This window comes from Arthrobotrys flagrans, assembly GCF_004000055.1.
Source record: "Arthrobotrys flagrans strain CBS H-5679 chromosome Unknown unitig_0, whole genome shotgun sequence".
NCBI lineage: Eukaryota > Fungi > Ascomycota > Orbiliomycetes > Orbiliales > Orbiliaceae > Arthrobotrys > Arthrobotrys flagrans.
This window is the reverse complement of record NW_027137550.1, coordinates 5,466,725-5,494,423: the sequence shown is the minus strand read 5'-3', so window position 1 is coordinate 5,494,423 and position 27,699 is coordinate 5,466,725. Positions and strand designations below refer to the sequence as shown.

The following is a 27,699-nucleotide window of genomic DNA, read 5'->3' as shown; positions in this document are numbered from 1 at the left end:
CCAAGGTCTCACCACCGCCCTCATACCCAGGCGCCCCTGCCCCATACCAATACATCCATCTCCGACAATGCCGATATCACCCTTCCACCGCTCAATCCTCTTCTCGAGACTACCATCCCTCACCCACTCTCGCCCCACCATTCACAATGCCGTCCAATCCCTCCTCCCCTCCATTCAATCCCGCTCATACGCTCGAAAGAAGAAAAAGGGCGAACAAAAGGATGTCAAGATTCGTACGTTCCGTTCCCCCTTCTAGATACCTTAAACCCCAACTAACTAACATTCCCCTCCCAGAAATGATCGATTACGCCCTCGCCCACCCCGTCGGCAACCGTCCCTTCAAATGGTCTTATATGCGTAACCTTCGTCACTGGACAATCCAACAAGCCTGGCTACTCTTCAAACACAAACAAAAGGCAGAAAGAGAATTAGAACTCGAAAGGCAATATAACAAGATTCGCGATGCCTGTGAGGAATTGAAGAAGTGTGATGAACGACTATTCAGAATTGCGACGGATAAGAAGGGGGTGGGTAGCTTCCCGAGGGAGATGAGGATTCCGACGGATACACCGCCTAGAGGCGGGTTTAATGAGGAGTGGAAGAGGCCGAAGGAAAAGGTTGTTAAGAAGTAGTATAGTGAGCCGTAGAACGGCGAGATTAGGAGTATATATGTGAAGGTGGTATCTTTGGTGGCTACGACAATCGGCAAAAAGCCATTCCTTCGAAGGCAAAAAAAAAAAATCGGTATTCTACATTGTTTCGACAAAAAACTGTGCGTATGCATATGTGCAGGAAGGAACGGAACGGGGTATGAAATGAAAAAGCCATGCGAAGGCCGACAGACAATGCAACAGCCTTGAAGTCGGAATTTTTTTGCTTGACAAACGAAAAGGCACAATGTCCAAAAGAAGCAAAAAGGAACGAATCTGAAAGGCTGCGGATAAGGTGACATTATGCTTTAAGTTTGATGTAAATAGTATGTAATATAGACAGTCCACCATAAGAGACCCAACTGGCCGAATAAGCAAAGCATGCGTAGAGTGAAACTTAACCCTTGATGTCCGTGATGACGCCTTCATAATCTCTTGACGAAATGTACTCCAATGTCCGCTCAAAGTGGGCCTTAGGGCTCTCGTTCGCAGCCGAGTCGGAGTTGTTGGCCAAATTCGAATGAATTAGCTCGATGAGGCCGTTGATATATCTGACAGTGACCTATAATCTATCGTTAACTCCAGATTCATATCAAAGGTTCCTGTCGATAAAAACTTACAGCTTCATTCTGCTGGTCGAAGTAATACACATATCGATTGAGGATCTCAACAAAAAGCTCAATCGATACGGCAGCATCCATGCAAGCATCTGCGACCCTAAGCGCTCGCTGCAAGCACTCTAGAACACGCTTTCCATCTCGGTAAAGCTAGGAATACAAATTAGTCCCGTTCCAAAACAATTATCGTTAAATGGAAACCACTTACTGTCTTTCCATCTTCCTCCTCTCTTGCTGGGATCTCCACCGCCCACCACAAATGACTTGCCAAATAAACCGCACGGCACTGATCCGGCTTCTTCAACAGCTTCGAACCATGTAGCGCGCACTTAGTAATCAACGTATCGTAATTCTCCTTGGAAAAATTCCTCGTCGAATGTAGTGCTCCCGAAATGACACAGACAGCTTGGAATTGTGCTCTAGAGTCCGAAATCGCCTCTTCATATATCGTAAACGCTTGTGCAAAGAATTCGTAAGCTGCCTCCTCGAAGCTCTGCCCTTGATCTGCGATTTGGCCGCACATAACGAAGAGCCTGAGGCAAAGATCTGCGCAGTTGACGCGGGTGTAAAGCGTACTCAGCATCTGATGCGCAAATTTGTATAGCGACTGAGTCTTAGTCTGCCATTCGTCGTCGAAATGTTCTCTAGTCTTAAGTCTCCTAGCAAGCTTGGCGCAGGCGGTTATCAGTGCTGGGGTGGTATACTTGACCCTGTCGCCGCCCTCTGCGAAAGCTTTCTGGGTGGCCTGAAGAAGCTTGTATTGAACATCGTTGTCATCACTATGGATGACATGGACTAACCGCGCAAGCCAACCTTGCTCTTCGACAACTTCCTCACTGTCCGTTTCTCGGAGCCGTCGCTGCTGGGTTCCGGGGTAAATTGCTTGTTGAGGAGCCGATTCCTTGATCAGAACTTGAACAAGGTTCAGGACACCTTGAACATGCTCTTCTGTCGAAATCTTGACTGAGCTGGAGAGGATAGTTTTGATCACCGAGGAAGCAACAGCACGCCTCGTTTGGTATGATTGCGCATGAAGCAAGGGAATATAGTTTGGCAGCGCAAGAACGGTAAATAAAGAAACATAGGACCCCAAAGGCGCAAGCAGGACTCCGAGAATATTCTGTTGCGTAGCAAGGAGATGAAGGTCTGCCGAACTCGACAGCTCCTGGACCTTCTTGTGAGTATACTCTAGAACCTGGTCAACATACTCCAGATTCTCAGGGTAAATGTTCAATGCCAGGTTGGCTAGAGATACCAGCAAAGCTGTGATATCCTGTATAGGGAGCATTTGGGCATTTGCTAAGTTCACCACTTGGGTGTAGAAGATCTCGTAGAGCTTTATCCTGGATAATATTGGCCCTTCTTCATCTTCTTCACCCGCCGTTGCCTCCTTTGGTGTTTCTTCACCTCCGTCTTCTTTAAGTTGCGGGTCATCGGTTCCATCGGCAGGTTTCGAGTCACCTTCTGTATCCGGGGGAGCGACATCCGCAGCAGGCGCAGGCACGGGCACCGGTTCTGGTTTATCATCCTTCTCTAATTTGAGCTTCTTTACCAATGCCTCAACAGCAGCCACTTCCTTGGCCTTTCGATCCTCAGAGGACTCTGAATTCGCATCCCTAGCCGCATAGGTCGACAGTCGGTCCATCAACGCAATGATAATCGATTTAATGTTGACATCCGGATTCAATTTCGCCGTCGCAGATAGGAACTCGTTGAGTGTATGCAAGTGGAACTCGTCCGGGAAGACCTGTATTATAACTGTCCAAGCCGCCATGTTAGCTAGAAACCTTCCACGTTTCCGAGTAAATATGAACTTACCCTCTAGGAGGTACTCTTGTGCCAGTTTATCTCGACATTGCACAACCTGTTCTAACAGAGGTCCTAGAATCGTTTTCTTGTACGCCTCCAAATCCACCAACTGGCTCAGCCTAACCAAATTGCTTCCGACGAGCAACTGCAATTCCTTTCGCTCCTGCGATCTCTTTTCTCGTTCTCTGGAATGTCCTTGGTGCTGTAATCTAACCCATAGCTTATTCATCTCCACGAAGTTGTTCAGTACGAATGATATCGAATCGGTGAGGTTTCCTTCCGGTCTACCCGATGCCCATCGTTAGTTCCTATTCCCTAAATATCAATCTGCTGTAGACCGAATCATACCCATCCCCAAGCCCAGTAGGTAAATGCTCCCTCGCCTGTCCTGAAAGGTAGTATCGCAAAAATAGACCACTATTCCAGCTCACATTAGCCTTCCATTCCCACACATACACACGAGATTCTATAGATTCAAATACCGAATAGGATGCTGAACACCCCTGCTCATTTCCATCATATCCTTCATAATCTCCTTCACCGGCGCATCTTCAATGCTCATGTAGACCGTTCCGACTGTGATCATCAGGTACAATCGCGGTATGATATTGCCTTAAAGCCAAACCCTCATTAGCTTCCCACAATATCGCTTATTATGGAGCGACAAGATAAGGACCTTCATACCTGCATACTGCACCAACTCGTACAAATCCGCCAAATGGTTCACGGGATGGCTCTCCCTCAAAAAAGCCGACAAATGCCGAAGCGCATCAAAGACGTCCATGTACAGCTCGTAGTACATCTTGGGTCCTAAACTGCTCGTTCGGAGTTCTGATACCAATGTGGAGCTATACAAGTCAAAACCCACAGGACGGCCATCAGCACAAAAGCTTCAAGATAATGCTTGGAGAGGGTAGGGAAAGTGCGCACCTGCACTTCAACGCATCCATAAGTTTTCCCGGTGTCTCCAGACATTTCAGCATCAGACGTGTTTGCTGCTTAACCACCGCGCGAGCTTCTTCGAGGAGACGGGCCTCTTCGGATTGCAGTCCCAGCGCAGTCGATGACATCGTTGGAATGGGAGATATATGGGTACGGGACGAGTAAGATAGGTGGTGGGAGCCTACGGGGGAAGATAGGGTCGTGGTGCGGGGGAAGGAGGGCGGGAGGGAGGTGTTATGGTGGTTTCGTGGGATGCTCTTCGAAGGGCTGTTTGGTGGGATATGGGGGTTGAATGGCCGTCGTCATTGGGAGCTTGCGGCAGCGGAGGGGACTAAGTGGACGCGCAACACAAACGGGCTGATGGGGGGACCTGACAGCTGCAACGGCGTTTAACGTTTAGGGGGCCTTTGGTGATAACGCCACAATACGTAGTATACTAGATCTTGCCTTTTCATTGCGATTGGGGAATCTCTAGTTCTTAGCTAAAAAGCAGGATTTAGATACTTAGGCAGATTGCTAGATAGACGGTTTAGATATAACGGGTTTTCAATTTTATAGAATAATGCTTTATCATTCGCTTCGGGGCACAATCAGATGCACAAAGAAGCAATCCGCTACTATACAGGTAAAGGGAACAGGATGAGGCACGCTGTGCTTCGCGCGCAAGATAATTTACAGCGACGCTTTAGGGCCAACAAGGACAGTGCAGTTAAGTGTAATGAAGACATGCATTTTTGTATGACGCATTGCAATACGCATACGTGAATTACGCATCACAGTCGTAGGGTGAATATCAAGGAGGGTAAAGGAGTCTCGATTCATGTTTAGGGTTTTTGTCGCTTAGCATTCTCGGTTAGGGGGTAGACGTTGGGGATCTTGCAGCGTCTGCGTGATGGCTGGCCCGAAGGGGCGGATTCTGAGAGCCGTTCGGCAGCCGGTCTATGCGATTGCTCTTGTACCAGCCCTCCTTGCAATCTAGGGTTAAGGGGGCTGTTGAGCGGTGGGTATCTCTGTGTTCCGTAGGATCAGTATCTTTTGTACATCAGGCTTGGAGGACACTTTATAACGGCATCGAAAAACCATACCTAATACCGGCCGCCGCCACCAGACCTTTGACCGCGGTCGTAATCATCTCTGTATCGTGGTGGAGAGCGTCCGCCACCTCTGGGGGGTGGTCCACCATACTCATTACCTCCATACCCACCACGCTTATCATCATCATACCTCCTTGGAGGCTCATCATACCTCCCACCACCTCCACTCCCTCCACGCTGCTCATCGTATCTACCGCCTGACCGCCCATAACCGTCAGGAGAACGTCTGTCATAAGGAGGGGTGAAGCGACGGTCATTACGGTAATCTCCTCCGCCTCCACGACGCTCTTCACGGCCGCCTCCGTAGGGTGATCGCTCGCGGAATCCGCGGTCGCCTCCTCGGCTGTCGTTGCCACGTGGTGGGGAATATCCTCTACCTCTTGGTGAATAGCCACGGTCCCCGCCGCGGTGTGGGGAATAGCCTCCTCTGCGTCCTGGTGAGTATCCTCGGCCCTCACGAGGAGAGTAACCATTGCGTCGGCCTGCTGGTGGTGGCGATCGAGAACGTCCTCTGGAATTCCTTGCCTGCTGCTTTTGTATGGTAACATCTCGTAATTAACGTTTTATGCCGTTTCTGGGCCGTTGGATGGTTTCAACCTACATCGGATGTACAAGAGACCCTGCCTCCCTTGAAGTCGTAGTTGTCCAGCTTGTTGATAGCTATCCTAAGATCATCAGCAGTTTCGAATTCAACGATGCTGCGTTCTGCGTATTAGCCATCCGTCTTTTTTCAAGCTCTGTAGAAAAGAGGAGACTCACCCAGATCCATCGCGGTTACGCGAAACCTCACTGAAGACGACATCGACACCGGACTTTCTAGCAAAGTCTTTTAGATCCTACATTGTAAGATATTCGTATAAGTGGCGTCCATAAGATCCAGAATGTATTTCAGTGTGTATGCAGGCAGAGACGCTGTTGATGGCAAAGCAACTTTGGTTTTTCTTTTTTTTTTTTTTTTTTTTTTTTTTTTTTTTTTTCATTCCTCTCTCTTGAGCAAAATGTCTGTTCCAGGCCACAGCAGCAGCTGTAGTAAGGACGGAACAATCCAGCCAGGGCCGAGGAGAATCAACAGGCAAGCAGGCAGCAGGGAGGAGGTGAGAGGCACGTTCGGCTTTCTTTCCCCTCCTTTCCAGATAGACAGAATTCCAAAGGGGGGTACATTTCTGGTTCGTTGGAAGGGACCAAAGGGCGTAGTTTATCCAGTCCAGATAACAGCAACAAGCGAGCTCCTGCTCCGCCTGCCGGGGTGTCTACACCTTGCGAAGGTGTTTCGCTGTTTCGATATGTGAAGCTCCAAGCTGGTGGGCAGTTCCAATATCAGAAGCCAGATTTATATCCCCTCACGGTGCGTGCGAAGAAATGCTTCCCCGCATATGATTTGGCACACGATGGAAACAGCACGTCCTCCCGTTCCGCTGACAAAGAGCAAGAATCCAGAGTGATCTCAGGCGGGTTTATGCATGAATGACGATAATCCAGTGCTCACACATGTTGCAACAGGTGGTGAATGGTTTTGGGTGTAACAGAGAGACAGACCTGCCAGCTGGTATCCGTAGGAAGCCCAGAGATGTTCATTCGATAGGGTGTACGGCGTGGGCGGGGAGTACGATCTCCGGATGGTCCGTTAAAGTCGTTGCGTGTCGGACGAGGGCCACGTGCGAATTGGACGGTCAACCTGGAATCCATGAACTCCTTCCCGTCTTGCAGGAGAAACAGAAGTTAAGTTTTAGCATCACGGCGAAGTGCATTGTCGACTAGGGAGGCTGCATCCTTACGGAAGACTGCAGGAGGGATCGATGTCAGTACGGCGTCTATCTATAGATATCGATCTCGGGTGAACGGGATGATACATACTAGGAACGATGTCTCGAGCATCAGAAGGATTCGAGTACTCAATGAAGCCGAACCCATTCATAAGTTTGATTTCCTGGATGGTGCCATGACCATGCTTCACAAAGAAATCCTCAACATCTTTCTTAGTGGCTGTGTAGACGAAGAGACCAAGGTGACCCAGCTATTGTTAGCAAAACCAGCGTCTCGAAAGTTTACGAATGTATAAAAATATATAAATTCATATCCGGCCGGCCTTCCCGCGCGTTCCGGAGGCATCTGATAGCATCCGATGTGCTCATGCGACAACCCTCTAGCGAATACCCTAAGTAGCGTGTAGGAAGCGAGACTTGCCTGTCCGAGGTAAATTTCCAAGATAAAGACGTGTGTCCGACATCTCTGCGATTGAATTACTGGGCGACACCGTGCCGGTTGTAAATAGGAAGAATGGGAAATGTGATGTTTGATGTCGCTTTCAAAGCGACGATGGGTGCTGGGGTGAGGTTAGAAGCGCGCTAAGATGTGAACGGATACGTTGTGATGTTGTTGGTGATGTTGTTGACGCTTTCTCCTGAAAATAAGCCGAGAGTGGACGTAATCAGATATCGACACAAAATCTCCGCCAGGACAAATCGACCGCTTGGAAGGACTGCACTTGTTATCGAAATTAAGGTCGCGATAGGCTTGGGTGAGGGGAATGGGAAGTTAATAACGAAAGGATCTGGAGTTTGGGTCGGTTGTGGTTAGGTGTCCAGTAAGAAGGCGTCAGGTAGGGCAGGACAGGGCAGGACAAGGACGGCGGGAAAAACAAGGAGCAGACGAAATCAAACCCGATTTGAATTCTAGGCCCGGCAATCAATTACCTACTTCCAATTACAAGGCGGCGACAATTCCAACAATCACAAGCAGTAACACCTCTATAAAATTGAATCTTCACGGCACTGCAGACGACTGCCCTATCGATCTGGGATAGTCAGGAACTGATCTGATGTCGGGTCGGCTAAAAGAAAACGAGGCGGGCCCATTAAAAGGGCGGCCCTCTGCATGCATACATACGTACGTGCCTACATGCACAGCTTGAATTCGAACTCGAGGTGGTGTGCAGGGAAGGCCTAAAGTGGGCTGGCGGTTGGCGCCACACGCTGGACCTTGCACAACCACATCGACGTTCTCATATTCAATCGAACGGAATATCCCAATACTATGGAATGCAGCGACAACGTAGGCATATAAGTTTTTAGCTTCGAAACGGTGTGGAAAGCGCACACTAATGCAGCCTCTAGCTCTTCGACCCGCTTTCTCATCCAGCATTCCTTGCAATCGTAGTGCATATTTTCGATTCTTCTTCGATCAGAGAGGCTTCCAAAATAACACACAGAAACAGCTCAGACTTGCGTTGCAGATGCAGACAAAAGTCGGTTACACAAGCAATGCACTGCGCTGCACTGCAAGTAGTAATCTGAGCACATTAAAATCCTCGAAAAACAACAGCTCCCTGTCCGGGCTTCGACACTACCACTGCTTCCCCCCAGGCTTCATCCGACTCCGTTGCCTGAGGGTACTTCTCCTTGTAGTATTGTTCCCTCAGTGCTGCTTCGACCTGAGGTACCTTGTCCTCCGGTATCAAATGTACGCTGCATCCTCCCCACCCAGCACCTGTCAAACGGCTTCCGACGCTGCCGGCTTTCCTTGCGATATCGCAAAGAAGATCCAGCTCTGGGCATGAGCAGTCAAATAGATCTCTGCATGAGTCTTGCGATTCATTCATCAATTGACCCATTGCCTCGAGGTACGACAGCGATGCACTCTCAGGAGCGTTCATCATGAGCCCTGCGAACTTGTTCACTCGTAGCGACTCGGAGTAAACGTGTGTCGCCCTTGATCTTAACTGGAACCTCTCGGCTCGGACTATTGCTCCGATATTAGCACAGATCCCTTTAAGCTTAGAAAACGGTGATGTATGGTCATACTTGGGAAACGAGTCATATATCTCTCCGTGAGGGCCTCCGGTGTAGTCTCCAGTATCTCTGCAATCTCTTCCTTCGTATAACCCTCTTCCTGAGTAAGTGTTTGTTTGACGACATCAACCATAGTCTCCAGCTGCTGCACCACACCCGGCGTCGTCCCTTGTTTTTCGAAATACTTCTTTTGAAGCCCACTTAAGGAGTGACCGAGAGGTCCATTGTCGCTAGGCAAAGACCCGAGTCCTAGTTTCTTCGCAAGAACAACTGCCGCTAGAGTTGTTTCCACTACTCTTAGGTTATAGTGAATTGGTGCTGTAATCTTCTTCTCCGATGTAACGTATGTCTGGGCGATGAGGAAGCTAAGAGGCGGATCGGACTTGGGAAAAGAGAACTGTTCGGCCTTTAGTTCGGGAACGAATGACACGTATAGTGCGCTATCCTTGCCACCGAAAACCGACGCAGTCTGGTCCATTCTATAGTACACAATCCGTTAGCTAACTCGTTTTATCCCAAAATCCAGCTTCGGCCCAAGCTAGCTATCTTGATGTTGTGTATATCAGATCAACACTCACCCTCCGCTATTCACTCCCACAAATCGCTCACTAACAACTGCGAGGTTGACTAGTTTCGACTTCTCAATCTCTTTCTGTCCGTTCGCAGTAAAAACCGCCAATGCACTTGCACATGTAAACGCAGCACTGCTCGACAAGCCGCCACCCGATGGAATGGTTCCATGGACGAGAACCTTCATACTAGTCGGGACACCACCCCATCCCTCGCTTCGAAGGAGCTCGAGAGCGCCTCGAAGACCACATTTGAAGTAATTCGACCAATGGTGATCATCGCTGTTTATTTCAACATCACCTTCCAAAGGAATGCCAAATTCCTTGGATGGGAACTTATCGGGGGCCAAATTGGCTATCTCTACTGTCGGCTCTTTCCCCTCCGGCGTCGGGGTAGCAGTAACTGCAACCAAGAGATCAATCGCGACAGCCATAGGCATAACTTCGTATAGCATATAATCAATGTGCTACGATTGCCTCATGCAGATATATATTAGTTGGTAAGCTTTATTTTTTATTTTTTTTGATATTTAGGCCTGTGCGTAATATACAGCTGCATATATGCATATACGACCCAAGAAGGTGAGACTAACCTCTCCAATAATGTTAACTCGTCCCGGCGCTCGAGCGATAAAATCCGGCGTCTTGCCATACAACCTCTCGAATTCCGTGGCTAGATCGTTCCATCTTTTCCCCTGCGAGAGTAAGGCTTCGGGAGCGTAAATCTCATCCAAAGATGTTACTTCTGGTACATATACTGTTGACCCCACCATGGATTCTTCCGTCCCGCTTTGAGCTATAGTTTAATTCCTTTGGTTATCGGTATTAATATCCGCGAACGAGCGGAGCAATACAACTAGAGTTGTAAAGTTGGTTCGTGTGGTTTTTCGGTAGATAGCTGAGGTATTGGACCCTGAGGATTCGATAATGCTTGGCTTGGTTGATGTCAGGGACAGGATTATATATGGGATGAATTTGTTAACGGAGTTACCCCGCTGCTGCGCATACGACACGCCCTCGATTAGTGAGGTCACATCCTGGTAATCTTTCGGTGGGACTAGACCCGCGAATTCGAGAACAGATTTCTAGAAGCAACAAACGCAAAGACTCGAGGCTAACACAATTGCACAATCCATAGTGGACTACCTATAAGGCCATACAAATACACATACACCGGCTCACGGGAGGCCGCCATGAAAGGACCGTTAGGAGATACCGTCAAGATATCTCAGAGCTCAAACTCCTGCAGCTGCACCGCTATAGCTGAACAATATATGGACACGAATCATGGCTAAAGCCTCAGCGACTTCCTAACCCGAATCAACAGAATATATCCTTAAAGGAGCGAAGCATTCGAACCGTGAAGGGCTTCTAATGCCCTATATTAAAACTACCTGCATAAACTTAGTTTTTATTTTCCGCCGCACAATGTTTGCGCGCGAGTCGCGACGATATATGCGTATTCCAAGGTGCCCATGGCAGGTATTAATAAGCTATAAGCATGCAAATAGCCAAAAAGGTGAAGATATACACTCCCAACATTGGCTCTGTCCGTAGCCGTTCGGGAGCTTCGCAACCTTAAGTTTCCACCATGAAGGATCACAGTTGCACATGTTTCATTAGATATCCCCGTCTAGTAATTGGAGCGCTAGCCTAGGAGCATGGCCGGAACGATGGAGCGACATCGGAACTACCCTGCCAGGTGCAGTAAAAGTGTTCTCCACACTTTCGGCTGAATGGCCTGTCCTAGTTGCATGGCTAAAACCCTTTCGGTAAAATTTTTTGTCAGGACCGCTCCATAGGGTAGTAGCTTGTCATCAAAAAAAAAAAAAAAAAAAAAAAAAAAAAAAAAAAAGACTGGCGGTAGTCGAGATGAACCTGTTCGAGGCTTAATTGCCACCGAGAGTCGGGCCATTGTCTGGCCAGAAATGAGTCAATCGAAGCAGCGGTAGTATAAACAGTTCGTCGGTAATTAATTGAAGGTTCCTTCCAATCGAGAAATATTTTTATATCTAGTTAAAGGTCCGCACACTTCCAAGTCGTGAAGACCCATATTCTCTGTCATGTTAAAATTTAACAACCCCACCACAACCAACATTACCACTCATTGTATCCCTTCTTACGAATTCACTTTGGTCGCCTATTCCCGATACATGCATAGCATCTTCAATATCGCCGTTTTATAGCTTACATTACCTTCACAATGATTCGCAATTCGGCGACCAGGGCGATATGTCGCCAGGCGCAGGCTTTTTCGAAAGTTGCCACAAGACCCCTCCATACTACAACACCGGCCGCAGCTGTATCTTTTCACAGGTCTCTGAGACCGCAAAAGAATGAACAGTCGAGAAATCAGACTACATCTACCGCCGCGTATGCTTCTACCTTTTTTTTTTTTTTTTTTCTGATAATGTGGCGACTTGAATTGACAACTAATTCGACGTGCTTTTACTTCACTGCAGTTCCACGAGACCTCTCCCTTCACCAGCTTTCCAGCAAGATGCCCCTCCGGCAAAGGCAGATCAACTGCACCCTCTGCAGAATCAAAAGCAGCCGGAATACGATGAATCGTAAGATTTCTATCTCGCGTTTGACGTTTTTAAACGGATAGTTGGCTAACCGCTAGTTTGCCACCGTGAAGCTTTGTCGGTATGACTGGAGGAGAAGTTTTCCACGAGATGATGCTAAGGCATAACGTCAAGCATATCTGTAAGCAATGCACCAAAATGAACCTTTCGGGATTGAAATCTAACAGTGTGACTTAGTTGGATACCCCGGTGGAGCCATTCTTCCTGTCTTTGATGCCATCTACAACTCGAAACACTTCGACTTCATCCTCCCTAGACATGAACAGGGTGCTGGTCACATGGCCGAGGGATACGCTAGAGCTTCCGGCAAGCCAGGCGTCGTCCTCGTCACTTCCGGACCCGGTGCTACCAATGTTATCACTCCGATGCAAGACGCCCTGAGCGACGGAACTCCAATGATCGTCTTCACCGGTCAAGTTCCCACCACCGCTATCGGGACAGACGGGTTCCAGGAAGCCGACGTTGTTGGAATTAGCAGAGCATGTACAAAATGGAACGTCATGGTCAAGAACATCGCTGAGCTTCCAAGACGTATCAACGAAGCGTTTGAGATCGCTACATCTGGTCGCCCTGGTCCCGTTCTCGTCGATTTGCCAAAGGATGTCACTGCAGGAATTCTAAGAAATCCTATCCCGATCCGAGCAACTTTACCGTCATGCCCATCCGCTGCTTCTCTCGCCCTCCAGGCTGAGATGAAGAGACAATTGGACACTTCCCTAACTAGGGTTGCCCGTCTCATCAATATCTCCAAGAAGCCCGTCATCTACGCAGGACAGGGTATTCTTGCTAGACCCGAAGGCCCGGAACTCCTGAAGGAGCTCGCCGAAAAATCCAAGATCCCTGTTACGACCACCCTCCAAGGATTGGGTGCCTTCGATGAGTTAGACGAGAAGAGCTTACACATGCTCGGAATGCACGGTAGCGGCTACGCCAACATGGCTATGCAAGAGGCCGACCTTATCCTCGCCCTTGGTGCTAGATTCGACGACCGTGTGACCGGAACTATCCCTAGTAAGTGTATTGGATACAAGCCATCTGCGAAGTATGGTACTGATAAATATCTTTAGGGTTTGCCCCGGCAGCCAAACTTGCGGCAGCTGAAGGCCGTGGTGGTATCGTTCACTTCGAAATCATGCCCAAGAACATCAACAAGGTCGTCCAAGCCAACGAAGCCATTGAAGGTGATGTTGCAGACAACCTTAAGCTCCTCCTCCCACAACTCGAAGCCATCGAAGCCCGCCCGGAATGGTTTTCCCAGATCGCAGACTGGAAAAAACGTTTCCCCTTCAACTACGAAAGGAACCTCCCCAGTGGCTTGTTAAATCCCCAGACTGTCATCGAGGAGCTGTCGAATTTGACCGCCCCTTATAAGGAAAAGGTCGTTATCACCACAGGTGTTGGGCAACATCAGATGTGGACTGCCCAGCATTTCAGATGGAGATATCCAAGGACTATGATTACCTCCGGTGGACTTGGAACCATGGGATACGGTTTACCCAGTGCCATTGGTGCTAAAGTCGCAAGACCTGATGCCGTCGTCGTTGATATTGACGGCGATGCTAGCTTCCAGATGACTCTGATGGAGTTGGCTACCGCTGCGCAGCACAAAATTGGCGTCAAAATCATTGTTTTGAACAACGAGGAGCAGGGTATGGTCACACAGTGGCAGTCCCTGTTCTACGAAGACCGATTTGCGTAAGTTTTTACTCTTTTGTCCAAAGTCCTTGAGAACCTTCAAATGCTAACCTTCTATAGACACACCCACCAAGGCAACCCGGACTTTGTCAAATTGGCCGAGGCCATGGGCCTGAAAGCCCTTCGTGTGTCGAAACCGGAGGAGCTCAAGGCTAGCATGACATCTTTCTTAGAATACAATGATGGCCCAATCCTGATGGAGGTCATCACAGACAAGAAGATTCCTGTCTTACCTATGGTTCCTGGTGGAAAGGCTTTACACGAGTTCCTTGTCTACGATGCTGATAAGGAGGCAGAAAGACGTGCTGTCATGAAAAAGAGAAGTGGCCATTAACCCTCCACCCTTTTTCTCGTTTTTAGCGCAGCGTTGCTGTAATAATGATGTGGCCTTTTCCTTTTGTAATGTCCTGTTTCTGAAAAAAGTTCTTATCTTCGAGCCTATAGGATGGGATTTTGACGAGGGCTCGAATTTGAGCGTGTATACTTCAAATAGGTTTTATTTTCCCTTGGGCGAATGGGGCGCATACATGTATTTATCCATGGAGCTGATGCATTGTTGCTTGCATAATGAAGCGGAAATTGGCATAGACGATTGGATCGTTCCAATAATATGAAAAGTACCATTCCGAACGTTATATAAATGCTCACAAAAGTTAAATCGTGGTTTCCAGATGGAGCATATATATCCTTGTATATCGAGGGATGTAGCCAATCGGGAAGGGCTCTACGGGTGACCGGGAACTCCATATATCAATCCTTGGCACTGAGGCTCAAGCCCAAGCGCTCCCGGCGAGAGCATCTAAACCGCCGGCCCTACGCTGGTTTGCAAATGAATCTCGTGATGAGGTGGTAGAAATGGCCTCGTAGTCGTATGCTAAACTTTCTTCAGGTGATTGGTGTAAACTTCCTATGGTGCCGCCTATAAAAAAAAGTTGAGAGGGGCCGTAGACGCCGCTTTCCGAGACCGAGACCAATATATATGCAGATAAAGCTTCTATTTCTTTTTGAGATATGGAACATTTCGAATGCCATTATACACAATTAACACGCCACTTCTCCCTCATCCTCCCACCTCCCTTGGTTTTCCAAATATGTACAAACCGCTTTTATCCTATCAAACCTCCAATAACTCACATCACGTCTTCAAAAGTTTAATGATGTGCTGGCTTCTCCTCTGCGAATGCGGCTTCCTCATCGAACCAATCGTCGGCATTCTTAACTGGAACTGCACCTTCTGCGGCAGCATCCGGAGCACCGGACTCAGTCTCAACAACCTGGGCCTGGTAGGCCGAGATATCGGATGTCAAAGAAGCTTCACCGAGATCTGGGACACCGGCAGTAGCTGGGGCCTTCCAGACACGAACTTGGCCTTCGTGGTCGTTAGCCTTTGGAGGAGTAGGCTTGTAGGATTTGAGTTCGCGGAGGTAGAGGTCTTGGACAATATCGGCTGTAGAGTGGCGGGGTCAGCAAAAGGTTCGTATCGGGATGACAACAGTTTCCGAAAACACTGTCATGAAATCTCGTAACTGAAGGTATAAAAGGAGCAGACTAACATCTTCTAGAGGCAGAAACAGCGAATGTCCTGGTCTGGCTTTGAAGGGCGGCAGAAGCGCGAGGGAGGATAGACCTCTGTGAGCGATATTGACGTTAGCAGACTGCTCCAAAGACACCCAATTGAAGACCGGAATAATAGCCATACCGAAGCCCGTAATGCGAACGACATGTTGAAGGTACTGAGGAAGAGAGGAGAGGAGAGGATGCGTTCCTGCGGGTGGTTGAAGGTCGAGATGAGGTTGGTAATGCGGGTCAACTGACGACAGGCATTGGTGCTACATACTCGGTCGTCCATCGGACTCACAATTTTGCAGCCGAACACTGGTTCCCATAACTACCCAGCTCTACATGCGTAGTTTACAGCACCCACAAATCCGGCAGAGCCGCAACGCGGAAAATTAGTCATTCCCCTGTCACAAATAACCCTCGAGCATCATCGCTGCACGAACCTCAAACCATCACATCTACACCTCACTCCCAACCTCATCATCGCCTTCGAAACTTCGTCACGAACCGCCGAAGTCATCGAGTATCGCCCCCGCTTTGATAGCAGAAGCCTTGATACTCCTCTCGAACTCGTATAAAAGCCTCCCGACGGAATAGCAACATCCTCGAGTCTGGATCCTTCCCTCCCGCCTCTGTCGTCCCATCTACACCCTTCAGATTGTACTATCTCTGCCTCCCCGTTTTCAACCTCTCCTCTCCTCTCAGTCTGTTGACTCCCGACAGATTACTCGAGAGAAAGAACAAAACGGCCTGGTGGACACCTTCATTGGTTTCTGTAGCACAGATCTAAAGTCACGAATTGAAAACCACCTCGCTTTTCACGATATCGATCGAGGCGATTCCAGCGCACGCTCCGAATCACAACCGTTCTTTTGCATTCTAATAGACTTGCCTAGCACTAGCATAGGCAATCTCAAAAGGTACTATGACCCTGTACTCACTTGATGTGTGCTTCAGGTGGCCAGTGAAGGTTTTGTTACGAACAAGGCTGACACTTCCCAGAAACTGAAGAACTGAGCCAGTTCCAACGCGTGCAACCCGCAAGGATCGTCTATTTTTCGTTGAAATCCCACCCAACCTTCCAACAAGAACGTCTGGGATTCCTCTAGACATAAACATAAGCCCCCCATGATGTCAGCTATTGCACCCCCGTATGTCCAAAATAATGGCATGGTCAAACCCGGGGTCCCAGCTGCCGATCGTCCGTTCGAAAAGAACTTGAATATCCACGTAATTTGCAAAGATTGCAAGGAATTCCCTCCGAATCTGGTAGAGGAATTTTCGTCCGGAGATATAGTGTGTGGCTCGTGCGGCTTGGTACTCGGAGACCGCACTATTGACACCCGATCGGAATGGCGAACATTCTCGAACGACGACCAGGGCAATGACGATCCTTCTCGTGTCGGTGATAGCGCCAACCCTCTCCTCAACGGCAACCAGTTAGACACCGGTATCAGCTTTTCAGATGGTGGAAGCGGACGTGCCCGTGACCTCCACCGTGCCCAGAACAAAGTCACGCACGACAAGTCAACCAAGAGCTTGCTGGCTGCTTACAAAGAAATCGGTGCCTTCTGCGATTCTACTAACCTCCAGAAGAACGTAGCCGATACTGCGAAGCAGCTCTACAAGTCCGTTGACGATGCCAAAGCCTTCAAGGGTAAACCACAAGAAGTTATCATTGCAGGGTGCATCTTCATCGCTTGCCGAAAGTGCAACGTTCCACGTACCTTCCGTGAAATCTTCGCGATCACCAAGGTTCCAAAGAAAGAAATTGGACGAGTCTTCAAAGCCCTCGAGAAGTTCTTCTCGCAACAGGGCGAAGCTACTGTGGCAGAAATCGTCAGTGGCGGTGGCATCGCCAATGAGAATGCTGGTTACACTTCTACTACCTCGACTAAGGCGCATGACCTGATGATCCGTTTCTGTAACAACTTGGGTCTTACGCACAACCTCATCTACATCTCGCAAGAGCTTGCAGAACGTGCTGCCCAGAAGGGGACACTTGCCGGAAGATCTCCAATTTCATCGGCTGCTGCGTGCATCTACATGATCTCTCACCTTATGCGTCAACCCAAGAATGCAAAGGAGATTTCGGCGGTTGCTGGTGTCAGTGATGGAACTATCAAGACTGCCTACAAGTTGCTCTACAATGAACGCACCGCGCTAGTCGATACCAAGTGGATCGAGAACGGCAAGGGTGACATCGGCCTCCTTCCGTCGTCCTAGAAGAAACACGCGAAGAACCAAGACGGTGTTGAGACCCCAGCAGCTGAGGAGGGTGATACGCAAGAGGATACAATACGACCAGGGGCATCGGGAGTACAAAAGGGCAAAAGCTTCACCAGAGAACAGATACAAGAAATGGCGGCCCAGATCGCTCGTCTGACACTCGCCACCGGAATACTGAAGCAGACCGGAGACTCAAAAGAATTCGAGGAGGCTGAAGAAAGGCTCAAAAGGGCTCGCTTAGTGTATGATAGGGCTATACCGAAACAAGCCGAGGCCTTCTCTGCATCAACCTCCACCTGAAAGATCTGCGACTCCGGGGTTCATCGATATGGCGAGGGTGATACCGTAACGCCACACTATCGCAACATCTTTCGATCCTGGGAAACCCCCCGAATCCGTGTCAACCTGCCCGCAGTTCCATTTACGTCTAGCTCTTCAAACTCAACATCGCACCATTCCCAAATATCGCTTCTGGTAGTTTTTTTTTTTTAAGTTTAAGTTTTTTTTGTTTACCCTTTTTATCTTTCACAGAACTGTTTATTGTCCTCAACAACTAATAATACAGGTTCACGCCTCCCTTCTCGCCTTCCGTTTCCCAGGTTTTCATTGCAGTTTTTACTTTTATTTTCCAAAAAAAACATCTTTTAGATCGAATACCCTTCCACGACATCAGTGCTTTATTAGTACAACATCCCCATTAGATCGCACTAGAAGCTGCCGCTTGGTTATTGGTTTATTCTTTAACGTTCTTATGTATCCTTTTTTTATATTCAGGTATACTAAAAAACGGGTTCGGTTTCCACGCTTTTTTGGTTTTTGTTTTACTTCCATGAAAGTTGTTTTTACTTTGTCCCTGCAAATTAGCGATTCTTTTCCTCGTTGAATCTTTTTCGTCCTTATAGCTTTTTTTTTTTTTTTTTCCATTGTGGCTTTCAAGGTAAGTATCGACCGATCGGTCGCGCAAATATATAAAAAAGAAAGAGAACAGAAAGTTTGTGGAGAGCGTGGTTTTCATCCGAGGCTGGGGGTGACAGATTGGATATTAGTATAGGTGCTGCGTTCGACGCTTTAGAGGCAGTGGGCCTGTACACGTATAAGATGAGGTTGTCGATTTTATGGCTTCGGTTTTATACTTAGGGGACCTTCATCTTCAAAGACCGTCTTTATTTTTACAAGTGCGGCCGTGCCTCGTGCGCTTGTCCCTCCACGAAATTATAAATCCACAAAAAAAGAAGAAAAGAGAACAAAAAATAAAGATCGATCACGATAGCTTCTGCTTGTGCCTGTCCCTTCTCTGCTGTGGTATAGCTTTGGTGCTATTGCCCCTCGTGTGCTAGTTAATTAAGGATTCATATGTGTTAAATAGAGAATTGAATGCAGAAGCTATTGACGATATATCGCTTCTAGGTTGTTACTCATCATTCGTGAATCGTACATACTACGCGGGACCTAAGCAGGTGGTCCCTCTTATCTATAATACAGAATTAAGTAAACACCATCTGCGCTAATCCATCTCCATCTCGACATCAGACCCTGCTCCATTCCCCCCATCCGTGCCCTCTCCGGCCTTAGCATTGTTCTGACCAATAGCCGGCGTAGCCTGATGGACATCCAAAGACACATCCTCCACCCTCACAAGCCCCGCCCCAGTCCCAGCCGCCGCCCACGTCCCATATCCCAAATTATTATTCCATCCTACTTTCGTGATATTCGTATGATAGGTATAAAACGGCAACCCAACCGCAACTCTATTCCTATGAACCACCATCTCCGGTTTAAACCCATCCAACATTCTAAAAAACCCCGTTGTAGGCGCATACTCCAATTGAAACCAAACCTGCTGCATAGCCTGACACTTCGAATAAAAATATTTTCTTACTAGATTGGCTATTCTTACTTTCCCGTCTCTACCGCCGTTTAGAAGGAATGGATGGAGTCCTGTTCCGCAACCTGTGGATGCGGCTATTGTATCCCCTGGGTTGTTAGAACAGAGGAATCCGCCGGACTTTTTGGCTTTGCGAATTCCCATGCATAGAACGCCTGAGAGGTCTTCAGGGTAACACAGCGATTGGGCCATTTCGCACCAGGCTACTGGGGTGGACATTGCTACTGTTCTGGTTCTGTGGGAGAGGGTATTTGAGATACCTGGTTCGCGGATATCGTGCATATTGAAGCTTCCGTCCATCGAGTAAGTGGCGACCATGTCAGGGAAACTAGGGGCTAAAGAACAGATTGAGCAGATGTAACTGGCAGCGATGTAATGGTATGATTTTGGGAGGTGTTCTCTGCCTGGGAGTGTTACGTTTAGGTCGTAGATTGCAACTGAACCGTTCGCGCAGCCAAATGCGAGGGTGTGGTGGTTTATCCAAGCGAAAACTGTGAAGAGGGTGTCGTTTAGATAGAGGGTTTGCATGGGTTCCGTGAGCTTGTAGATCGGAGCGGTTGAAGGAGATGGTGATGGGGGGTGTTCTTTGACTTCGACGAGGCGGGCTTGGCCGTCTTCGAAGAGGGCCATGAGGTGGCCGACTATGCCCTTTCCTTTGATGGGAGCGTTCCCTGGACGCCATTTGATCTCTGTTGGAGCACCCCAGTCTGTGAGTAATGTGTGATCGAGAGTCGGAGGGGGCTTGGGTGCGGTGTTAGATTTTGATATTGGTATCCGCCAGATTTGGATCTGGGAAGGGCATACGCAGGGTGCAAAGCCTGGCGGTAAATCCTTAATTGCCGGCTTTGCTTCCTGGAACTTTGTCCCTATCGCGAGGAATTGATTGTCGCGGCCGTCTTGTCGAGTAGCCCAGTCCAAAGATTGTATCTCATTGCCGCAGTTGATAACCCATCCGTTCTTGCCATGGAATAAATCGGGTGCTGTTAAGCTGACTGATTCGTGGATCTTCAATTGAAACTTCTTTTGCTGCCCAGATTTCGTGAAAGGACCTAGGAGGAGTGTCAATGGCTTCTTAGGAACTTGCCAATAATATTTCGCGATTTTTTCAGCATCTGCAACCCTATCAAGCAATATGATCTCCTGAAAGGGTGTCATTCTTTCAATATAAATGCCTCTAGCAAGCTCCTGCGCTTCTTTCTCAGCGTCGAAATCTAGCATCTTGCCAACATGTGCTCTGGCCGGGGCAGATATGTCGTAAATAAATGGCCTAGCCATTTCCTTCCTTTTAAGAGCCATGGGGTCAACTTCATGATCACCCCAATAAGAGATGTCCTTCATTCGTCGAATCATTCGTCGGTGGAGAGCAACCGGTGTATTCATGCTTTTGAGCTTTTTCTGCTTAGCGGTTCGGATACGAGAGGCAGCGTTCTTCTTTGTAGGTGTCGTAGGACCTGTTCCTTCATCCTCGTCATCAGATGCTCCCTCTTCGTCCGAGTCCTCTTCATCTAGTGACATTTCATCGGGATCTTGGCCATAAAGTTCTTCTCGTGCAGCTTCTTCATCCGAATCGAATTCTTGAGAGGCCTCCATAGAGGCCTTTGTAGAGACCTTTGTAGAGACCTTTGGGGATGCGTTCGTGGAAGCTTTCGTGGGAGCTTTCTTCGGTGCATTTGCTTTCGGTTTTCTGGTTTTGGGTGTAGCTTTGGCTCGACTCGGAGGCTGGAACTTATCAGAGCTATCGAGTGCCTCAAGCTCCATGAGACGTCGTCTCTCGAGACGAGATCCTTCTGATTCATCGGAATCAGTGGCGTATTCACCTAGAACAATTGGTTTTCGCTGAATAACAGCTTGTCTTTTGGGTCTCGATGGTATCGTAACAGTCGAAGAAGCTTCAGCAGCTTCCCCATTATCCTGATTGGTCGCCATGATGGGGTAAGAGATCCTGAAGATTCAGTTGAGAGCTCGGTCTGCGGTGTTTCTTCTGAATCTATTGCGGATGCTTGTTGATGAACCGAACATGATACCGATCGATGTTATCGAAATAATAAATCGAATTCGCGATTTTTCCCCACTAAGCTAAGCTGAAAATGTCGATGTCTCCATACACCCTGGTAAGTAAGGGAAGTCGTAGTCGTGGTCTGAGTAGTCGGGAACTAGTATTGTTTCTATCAGGCCCGGTGCCTATACTAATATTGATTTAAGATCGGATGGTTCGACGATGAAGCTTCGAAGTCCGGATAAGAATAGGTTTGTGGTGGATATCGACTGCCCTTGCATGAGCTAGCGCGGTCATGGACAGCCGCGGCAAATCAACGACAAGGCCCCAGCCTCCTACACGCAAGTAAGCTTTATCCAAGAAAGAAACATCGCCAACAAACCACATACAGTCGCTTTCCTCCATCGTGTACAGCTAACTTACTATCACGGAACATACGAAGCTCGCGTCCGGTAGACAATACGCCGGCTCGCAGTGTTGATCGTCTCCTACGTTGACGCGCCGAAAATAAACCCCACGCTTACATCATAGCGACATAACGCTAGCCTCGCTGTCTGCTGTTCGACGTTCAAGACAAACACAAATACTACAGCACATACATCCCATACTCACTATGTCGCATCTACAAGCACAACGTGCAGGAACCCGAAGGGCAAATTCCGGCGCCCCTGAATCCGATACAGACGCTGGCAAGCTATCAGATTCCACTCTCATCAACGAAGACAGCTCAGCCGAAGAACCCGGTCTATTGATCCCGCTCAAAAGACGGTCATCTATTCCCGAATATGACGAAGAAGAGAAATGTTGGATATGCTTCGAATCCCGAAAGGATGAAGAAACTTCTCCTTCTACACATGGTGTTTGGAAGAAACCGTGTAAATGTGCACTCACAGCACATGAAAGCTGTCTATTAGACTGGATCTCAGATATGGAAAAGAATCCCTCGAAGATGAACAAGACTATTCAGTGCCCTCAATGCAAGTCAAATATTGTATTGAAACAGGAGAGGAGTGTGATGGTGGACTTGGGTAGAATGGCTGAGAAACTTGTCAGGCAAACCAATTCGATAGCCATATTTGCCGGTCTGGGTTCAGCCTTCTTCGTTACATGCACAGTCTACGGTACGAAACCATCACAAGAAATAATAGCTAGAGCTTGAACTATGAAGCTAACGGTTTATAGGTGTCAACGCGATATACTTGATATGCGGTACCAAAGAAGCAAATGCTATAATACTAGGTCCAAACGGTCGTGATTTCGAGTGGTCATGGCGCCTTGCAACAGGGTTGCCGATGTTACCGATGGTCCTCATAGTTTCAAGGACAAGGCTAATGGATGCTACTCTGCCAATACTTCCCCTTATCTACTTCTGTCGGGATGAGCCGTTCTACCTCACCTTACCCCCTTCGCCGGCGATTACTCTCGCCTTATTACCATATGCGAGGGCCTTATACGAAACCGTCTACAACAGGTTCTTGCTGCCATACGACAAGAAGTGGACAGCAGAGATCGGCCCAACAGCGGCTACGCAAGGCATCGAGGAAGATAATGTTGGATTAGAAATCCAAGTTCGAGATATGGATGGCGACGAAGCCGCAAACGGTAATCTGGATGCACAAGAAGAACCTGCCGTTGCCGGTGATCAGGCAGACGCCTGGAGGGTAGAGAGGGAATTGGTTTTGGGACCAGAAACCGCCAATCTTGTCGTTGGAGCGCTGTTGTTTCCAGGCGTGGTTGCAGCGATGGGCGGTGTGCTGGGCAAGATTCCATTCCTTCGCAGGGTACTCCCGGAAAGATTTCATCGAAACATCTTGGGCGGTTGTCTGTTCGTTCTGATCAAGGTAACCTTCCAAAAAAATCCAAATTCGTCCCAAAAAATCCAACAGGTTATACTAACGTTTACCGGTGTGGTAGGATATATTCACGTTGTATTACAAGTATAAGCGCGCGAAGCAACGTCGAAGCCGTGAGATCATGAACTATCAAAAACGGACAGTCCGTCGGGACGTTAATACAACAGCTACACATCGAAGATAGACATTCAGCTACCTCTCTACTTCGTCGCATTCGCTCAACTGTTTCGTTTTTTTGGTTATTTGGCTCACGTGGCCGGGTAGGGTATGCATGTACAGAAAAATCGGCGTTCAGAGACGTATCACTCGGGAACCTATATGCGTTTTGTTTGCTTGTTGCTTTCCTCTCAACTCTGGAATGTTTACAGGGCGTAAGTGGACTGTTTGCGGCTTTTGTTTTGTTTTTTTTCATTTTATTCTTTGAACGGTTGTTATAACTTGTACAAATAGCTGTCTGGGAGAGCTCTGAGAGGTAAACCAATAGAAAAAAGGATGATGGGGATATCCCCCCCCCGTCTCTAGACATCTCCAACATCTTTTGGAGATATACGACACGTTAACATTTCGCTCTGAATATTGCGCTCTGTTGGGTCTCCGGAGGTAGTAATTCGAATCGAGGCGTTTTGATGCACTATCATGGAGCTCCTCCGCTCGCCTACGACTAGCTTACCAATATTGCGGCTCTCGTGGAAGGCAGTCATAAGGATTCAGTACTATAGGACTCATCCTAAAAGGAAAAAGATGCACGTTGGGGGCTTTTGATATCGTCTAGATTTAGGAGATAGGCGCATGCATTGTGCGAGGGAATAGAAATGGAAGGGCCGATGTTCCGTGGTAAGACGGGGCGATGACGAAGGTGTGACTTGTAGACCATCTACCATGCGACAAAAGTAAAATGTGATGAGGATCGAAAAATGTTACCAAATACCCAAACTCCGCTCAGCAACCCATCCCGATGGGTGCAATTGTGAAAGGGTTTCCAGGGGGGTAGGAAATGGTATTTACCGACAGGATACGCCTCGAGTTCACGATAATATGCCGACCCTCTTTGGTCATAATCTCACTCGCACCGAAAGAAATATGAATTATGAATCCATAGAATACGTATATGCGACTGGCAATATCGGGCCAAGTCCCATGATGCGAGGTTTTTTTTTTTTTCTTCATCAAAAAACTCGATGAGGTGAAGCTATGACCCATTCAACATCGATAATTGTCCAATCACAGAACAAATCGAGATGATCTTCCCACCATCACGGTAATCGGGCTTTATCAGGGCGCTTCCAGATAATCGGATAGGCAGCGTCGAGACTCTACTCTTTTAGCCTTCTTTTAGCCTTTCTTTTTGGCTGAAACTTCCCCATATGAAGGTGTGGTGGGGAGGTGTGGTCTCCACTATATCATCTCCACACGCAAACATTTTGGCTATTGAGGACCCACGAGCGCAGGTGACTTGGGGATTCCGCAGCCTGTCGAGTTGGCGGGACATTTCCCAACAAACGCTCTAAAAAAGAACCGACGAAGGGGAAAAGACTTCCCGTGACCGTCGATGATATCTTGTCGGGCGGCACGGGTCGTTTTTCACTGGCTGGATAAATTACTCTTGACATAACCATAACCTTTTCAGGGAATAATTCTTACCCGAGTCACGGGGTTTTGGGATCTGGAATACGAGGATCAGTTGGGTTTGAAAATGCGAATTCGTAAATTACACCGCACTCGGGCATCCCAAGAAGATGGTTTCTGGGAAATTTCTTTTGGGAGGCCTTGAGCCTGTGAGAAAAATAAGAAGAGGAGTGGTTGCCGATTTTTGTCAGTGGGTCTCATAAGTGCGTTGGATTTTGTTGGAAGTTGGATGTTGGTGCAGCTTGCAGCTGCAGAGAGGATCAGTCGACGCTTTGGTTTAGTCTTTCGGATTTTTTTCAATCTAATCAGGTATCCACTTTTCCAATTTCGAGGTAGTTAGTAAATATAGAGCTTTAATTGGTTGGAAATGGGAAACTGAGGCTTCTATGGAGGTGTATTGCCAATGTAATGCCAACATTACACCCAAGCACTAAGGTTGTTGAAATAAAAGAAACATTAACTTACCAACTACTTGTGTGACGGATGTAAGGAGCTTGCATGGCTTTCGTTTTTCGTCTAAAAACAAGTATGTATGATGTACGTAGTATGTAGGGTGAAGCCGCGTGTGTAGACGGAGGGATATGCGTAAACAAAAATGAGACGAACCGAAGCAAGGGGGAATCCCAATGACCTCAGCGGCTCTCTCGGTACGGAGAAGTACTCTCCGCATAGATCGTACAGTTTAAGTTGACAGAGGCAGATCGATCTCAGGATTGGAGGCCACATGGGAGCCATTATCCCGTATCAGGTATTTTGAGCATCAAGCGAAGAAGAAATTTGGAGACGCTGCATATGCATACTCCCTAGAATCCATATTCACACGGTTGGACATGTATTTTTGTCTCCCTTTGATTCTCCACATTTCATGCACCGATTACTCCTTGCAGCTTGAAGCTGTATGATGTATCCTCGATGGGGTATCCTCTCGATGGGTCGAAGGAGGCTCATAGGCCATTGACAAGAATAGATCTACTAGCTACTGAGTCGGCGAGTCCGTATTTGCGAGGAGCTGCTCGTTAGCCGTTCTAACAGCTGAACTATCTACTCATTGATGTCGATTAGCCATGCATTGTATACTTCCGTCGTTATTTCTCCGATGAGCCGATCCCGATGTCATAATCATGAGCTTGGTTGTGCCACAGCTGTTGGATTATTTTTTTTTTTTCGTGAGAATGCTAGCATACTGGCAGCTCAGGAAATATTTTTGTTCGGATGTGTCGACCGAATTGAGGACAACTACCGCTTTCGCGTATCTCCGTTAAGCTGTTAGCGCCTCATCGTCTGACGCCGCCGGTCGTGTGCAGCCAGCTATTCGCCAACTCCGAGGAAGAAACACCTTGGTCTAAGACTATTCAATCTCGCGTAGACTTTTTTTTTTGGTAGCCAGGGTTAGAAGGGAGGTTTCGCGCGTGTTCAATATCCTGACTCGGGAAAACTCTGGGCTTGGATGACGTAACTACTCGACAAGGGGTAGTTGGTTGCGCCACAGTTGGAGCTCAGCTGGGAGAATCTAGACCGTCGCTCCGATGGATGGCGGTGTCCGGCGCTCTGGCAGCGCCACCAAAAACCAGTCTCCTCGGACTTAGTAATTCTAGTTCGTCCTCTTCGTGATATGCACGCCAAAATACCCGACCAAGTTAGACGAGCACTTTTTTTTGGACTTTCATCTGGGAAAAGGCGGTCAGCTTGGACGCCATACATGAAAGACTTGCAGATACTTCCTATACTTGTGCAACTTATTGCCAAAGATGCTGCATATCTCGAAATTCAACCCTCAGCTAGCTGGTAATTTTTGACGATTGGCATTCTTGACGACTGCATTCGGGCAAGCTCGAGATCTAACTAAAAAGCTTTTCAACGCCATCCCTCCAGGATGTGCTCGAACCCTTCCATGCTAATTAACAATTTACATGGGGCATGGCTGCAAGGATTCAAAAATTTTTTGACATCTGCAGCTAGAAAAACGGGTAGATTATCGGTTGTTCACAAGACAAGTTCGGCTGCGAAGATGTACGCTATGGCAGGGTCTTAAGATCTCCGGACAAGCATGTATGCAAAATCATGATTATTCTCCCTCGTTTATGCATGGGCAGCCGAGGACATCATTTTTTGGACGGTCTTGCGAGGATGGTCCAACAATAGAATAAACCAGAGGGCATTTTCAACGGTTGTAGACGGTCATCCGGACGCTGCGGATAGAAAGGAACACCCGATCGGTTCCCTAGATCAGGATCAGGATCTCCAGTCCTCAATAACATATTTCCAGGGATATGACTGGTCATCGTCCGCTTAATTCCCGTTTGCTCATGTAAGGGGCAAAAGGGAGCAAATCTTTCAAAGAAAAATTAAAGATCAAAGGGCACATGGCTGACGATCTCGAGGAGGAGACGAGCTCGTCGTTTTTTTCGGTGTCTCTCAATCCTTGCACCGATTTCGAATATGGGCTGAGGAAACGGAACACGATCATGTTAAACGAGGAGAAACGTGGGAAAGACATGCCGTGATTGTTATCAGGGTGGGTCATAGCGTGTGAGACCACGTTTTATGCCCTTCAAGACAAACCTCTTTGAGAGCATTTCTAAGAGAAACGAGGAGTTCCCCACCAAAAAGCATTTCATCGATTGCCCGAGGATCAGATGATCATGGGCTCGTCGAGACCTCTCTCGCTTCGAATTTGATATGGTAATTCCCATGTAGGGCTGCGGGATGCCACACAAAATCGAGATCCACTTTGTAAAACTCTCCTTTCTGTCGCACTTTGGTAATATCGTTTAATTGCCTGACCGAGCTGACCGAGT

At 48.0% G+C, this 27,699-nt stretch overlaps 9 protein-coding genes across 9 annotated transcripts; 4 read left to right on the top strand and 5 right to left on the bottom strand.

Annotated features, from left to right (window-relative positions):
• Nucleotides 1-67: 67 nt before the first annotated feature.
• Nucleotides 68-632, top strand: DFL_004620 (mitochondrial 54S ribosomal protein mL40; the record flags this gene model as incomplete). The annotated part of the gene is made up of 2 exons (XM_067633745.1): nt 68-233; nt 295-632. The coding sequence occupies 2 exons, from the start codon at nt 68-70 to the stop codon at nt 630-632; spliced, it is 504 nt and encodes a 167-aa protein (XP_067491882.1).
• Nucleotides 633-1,047: 415 nt separating this feature from the next.
• DFL_004619 (uncharacterized protein) lies at nt 1,048-4,146 on the bottom strand (the record flags this gene model as incomplete). The annotated part of the gene is made up of 8 exons (XM_067633743.1): nt 1,048-1,212; nt 1,271-1,417; nt 1,476-3,025; nt 3,086-3,360; nt 3,425-3,493; nt 3,559-3,688; nt 3,761-3,924; nt 4,007-4,146. The coding sequence occupies 8 exons, from the start codon at nt 4,144-4,146 to the stop codon at nt 1,048-1,050; spliced, it is 2,640 nt and encodes an 879-aa protein (XP_067491881.1).
• A 725-nt stretch (nt 4,147-4,871) lies between these two features.
• On the bottom strand, nt 4,872-7,339 carry DFL_004618 (uncharacterized protein; the record flags this gene model as incomplete). The annotated part of the gene is made up of 10 exons (XM_067633742.1): nt 4,872-5,028; nt 5,104-5,152; nt 5,211-5,309; nt 5,373-5,643; nt 5,714-5,810; nt 5,872-5,948; nt 6,649-6,812; nt 6,888-6,893; nt 6,967-7,095; nt 7,297-7,339. 10 exons carry the CDS (start codon nt 7,337-7,339, stop codon nt 4,872-4,874), a joined length of 1,092 nt encoding a protein of 363 aa, XP_067491880.1.
• A 1,071-nt stretch (nt 7,340-8,410) lies between these two features.
• DFL_004617 (uncharacterized protein) lies at nt 8,411-10,242 on the bottom strand (the record flags this gene model as incomplete). Its single annotated transcript, XM_067633741.1, has 4 exons — nt 8,411-8,850; nt 8,913-9,379; nt 9,479-9,936; nt 10,063-10,242. The coding sequence occupies 4 exons, from the start codon at nt 10,240-10,242 to the stop codon at nt 8,411-8,413; spliced, it is 1,545 nt and encodes a 514-aa protein (XP_067491879.1).
• A 1,430-nt stretch (nt 10,243-11,672) lies between these two features.
• Nucleotides 11,673-14,086, top strand: DFL_004616 (uncharacterized protein; the record flags this gene model as incomplete). The annotated part of the gene is made up of 6 exons (XM_067633740.1): nt 11,673-11,842; nt 11,932-12,039; nt 12,111-12,178; nt 12,235-13,068; nt 13,125-13,752; nt 13,813-14,086. The coding sequence occupies 6 exons, from the start codon at nt 11,673-11,675 to the stop codon at nt 14,084-14,086; spliced, it is 2,082 nt and encodes a 693-aa protein (XP_067491878.1).
• An 817-nt stretch (nt 14,087-14,903) lies between these two features.
• Nucleotides 14,904-15,475, bottom strand: DFL_004615 (uncharacterized protein; the record flags this gene model as incomplete). The annotated part of the gene is made up of 3 exons (XM_067633739.1): nt 14,904-15,199; nt 15,306-15,381; nt 15,452-15,475. The coding sequence occupies 3 exons, from the start codon at nt 15,473-15,475 to the stop codon at nt 14,904-14,906; spliced, it is 396 nt and encodes a 131-aa protein (XP_067491877.1).
• A 965-nt stretch (nt 15,476-16,440) lies between these two features.
• Nucleotides 16,441-17,538, top strand: DFL_004614 (uncharacterized protein; the record flags this gene model as incomplete). Its single annotated transcript, XM_067633738.1, has 1 exon — nt 16,441-17,538. One exon carries the CDS (start codon nt 16,441-16,443, stop codon nt 17,536-17,538), a length of 1,098 nt encoding a protein of 365 aa, XP_067491876.1.
• Nucleotides 17,539-19,045: 1,507 nt separating this feature from the next.
• DFL_004613 (uncharacterized protein) lies at nt 19,046-21,352 on the bottom strand (the record flags this gene model as incomplete). Its single annotated transcript, XM_067633737.1, has 1 exon — nt 19,046-21,352. The coding sequence occupies one exon, from the start codon at nt 21,350-21,352 to the stop codon at nt 19,046-19,048; it is 2,307 nt and encodes a 768-aa protein (XP_067491875.1).
• A 683-nt stretch (nt 21,353-22,035) lies between these two features.
• On the top strand, nt 22,036-23,459 carry DFL_004612 (uncharacterized protein; the record flags this gene model as incomplete). Its single annotated transcript, XM_067633736.1, has 3 exons — nt 22,036-22,543; nt 22,605-23,263; nt 23,337-23,459. 3 exons carry the CDS (start codon nt 22,036-22,038, stop codon nt 23,457-23,459), a joined length of 1,290 nt encoding a protein of 429 aa, XP_067491874.1.
• Between the last annotated feature and the right edge of the window lie 4,240 nt (nt 23,460-27,699).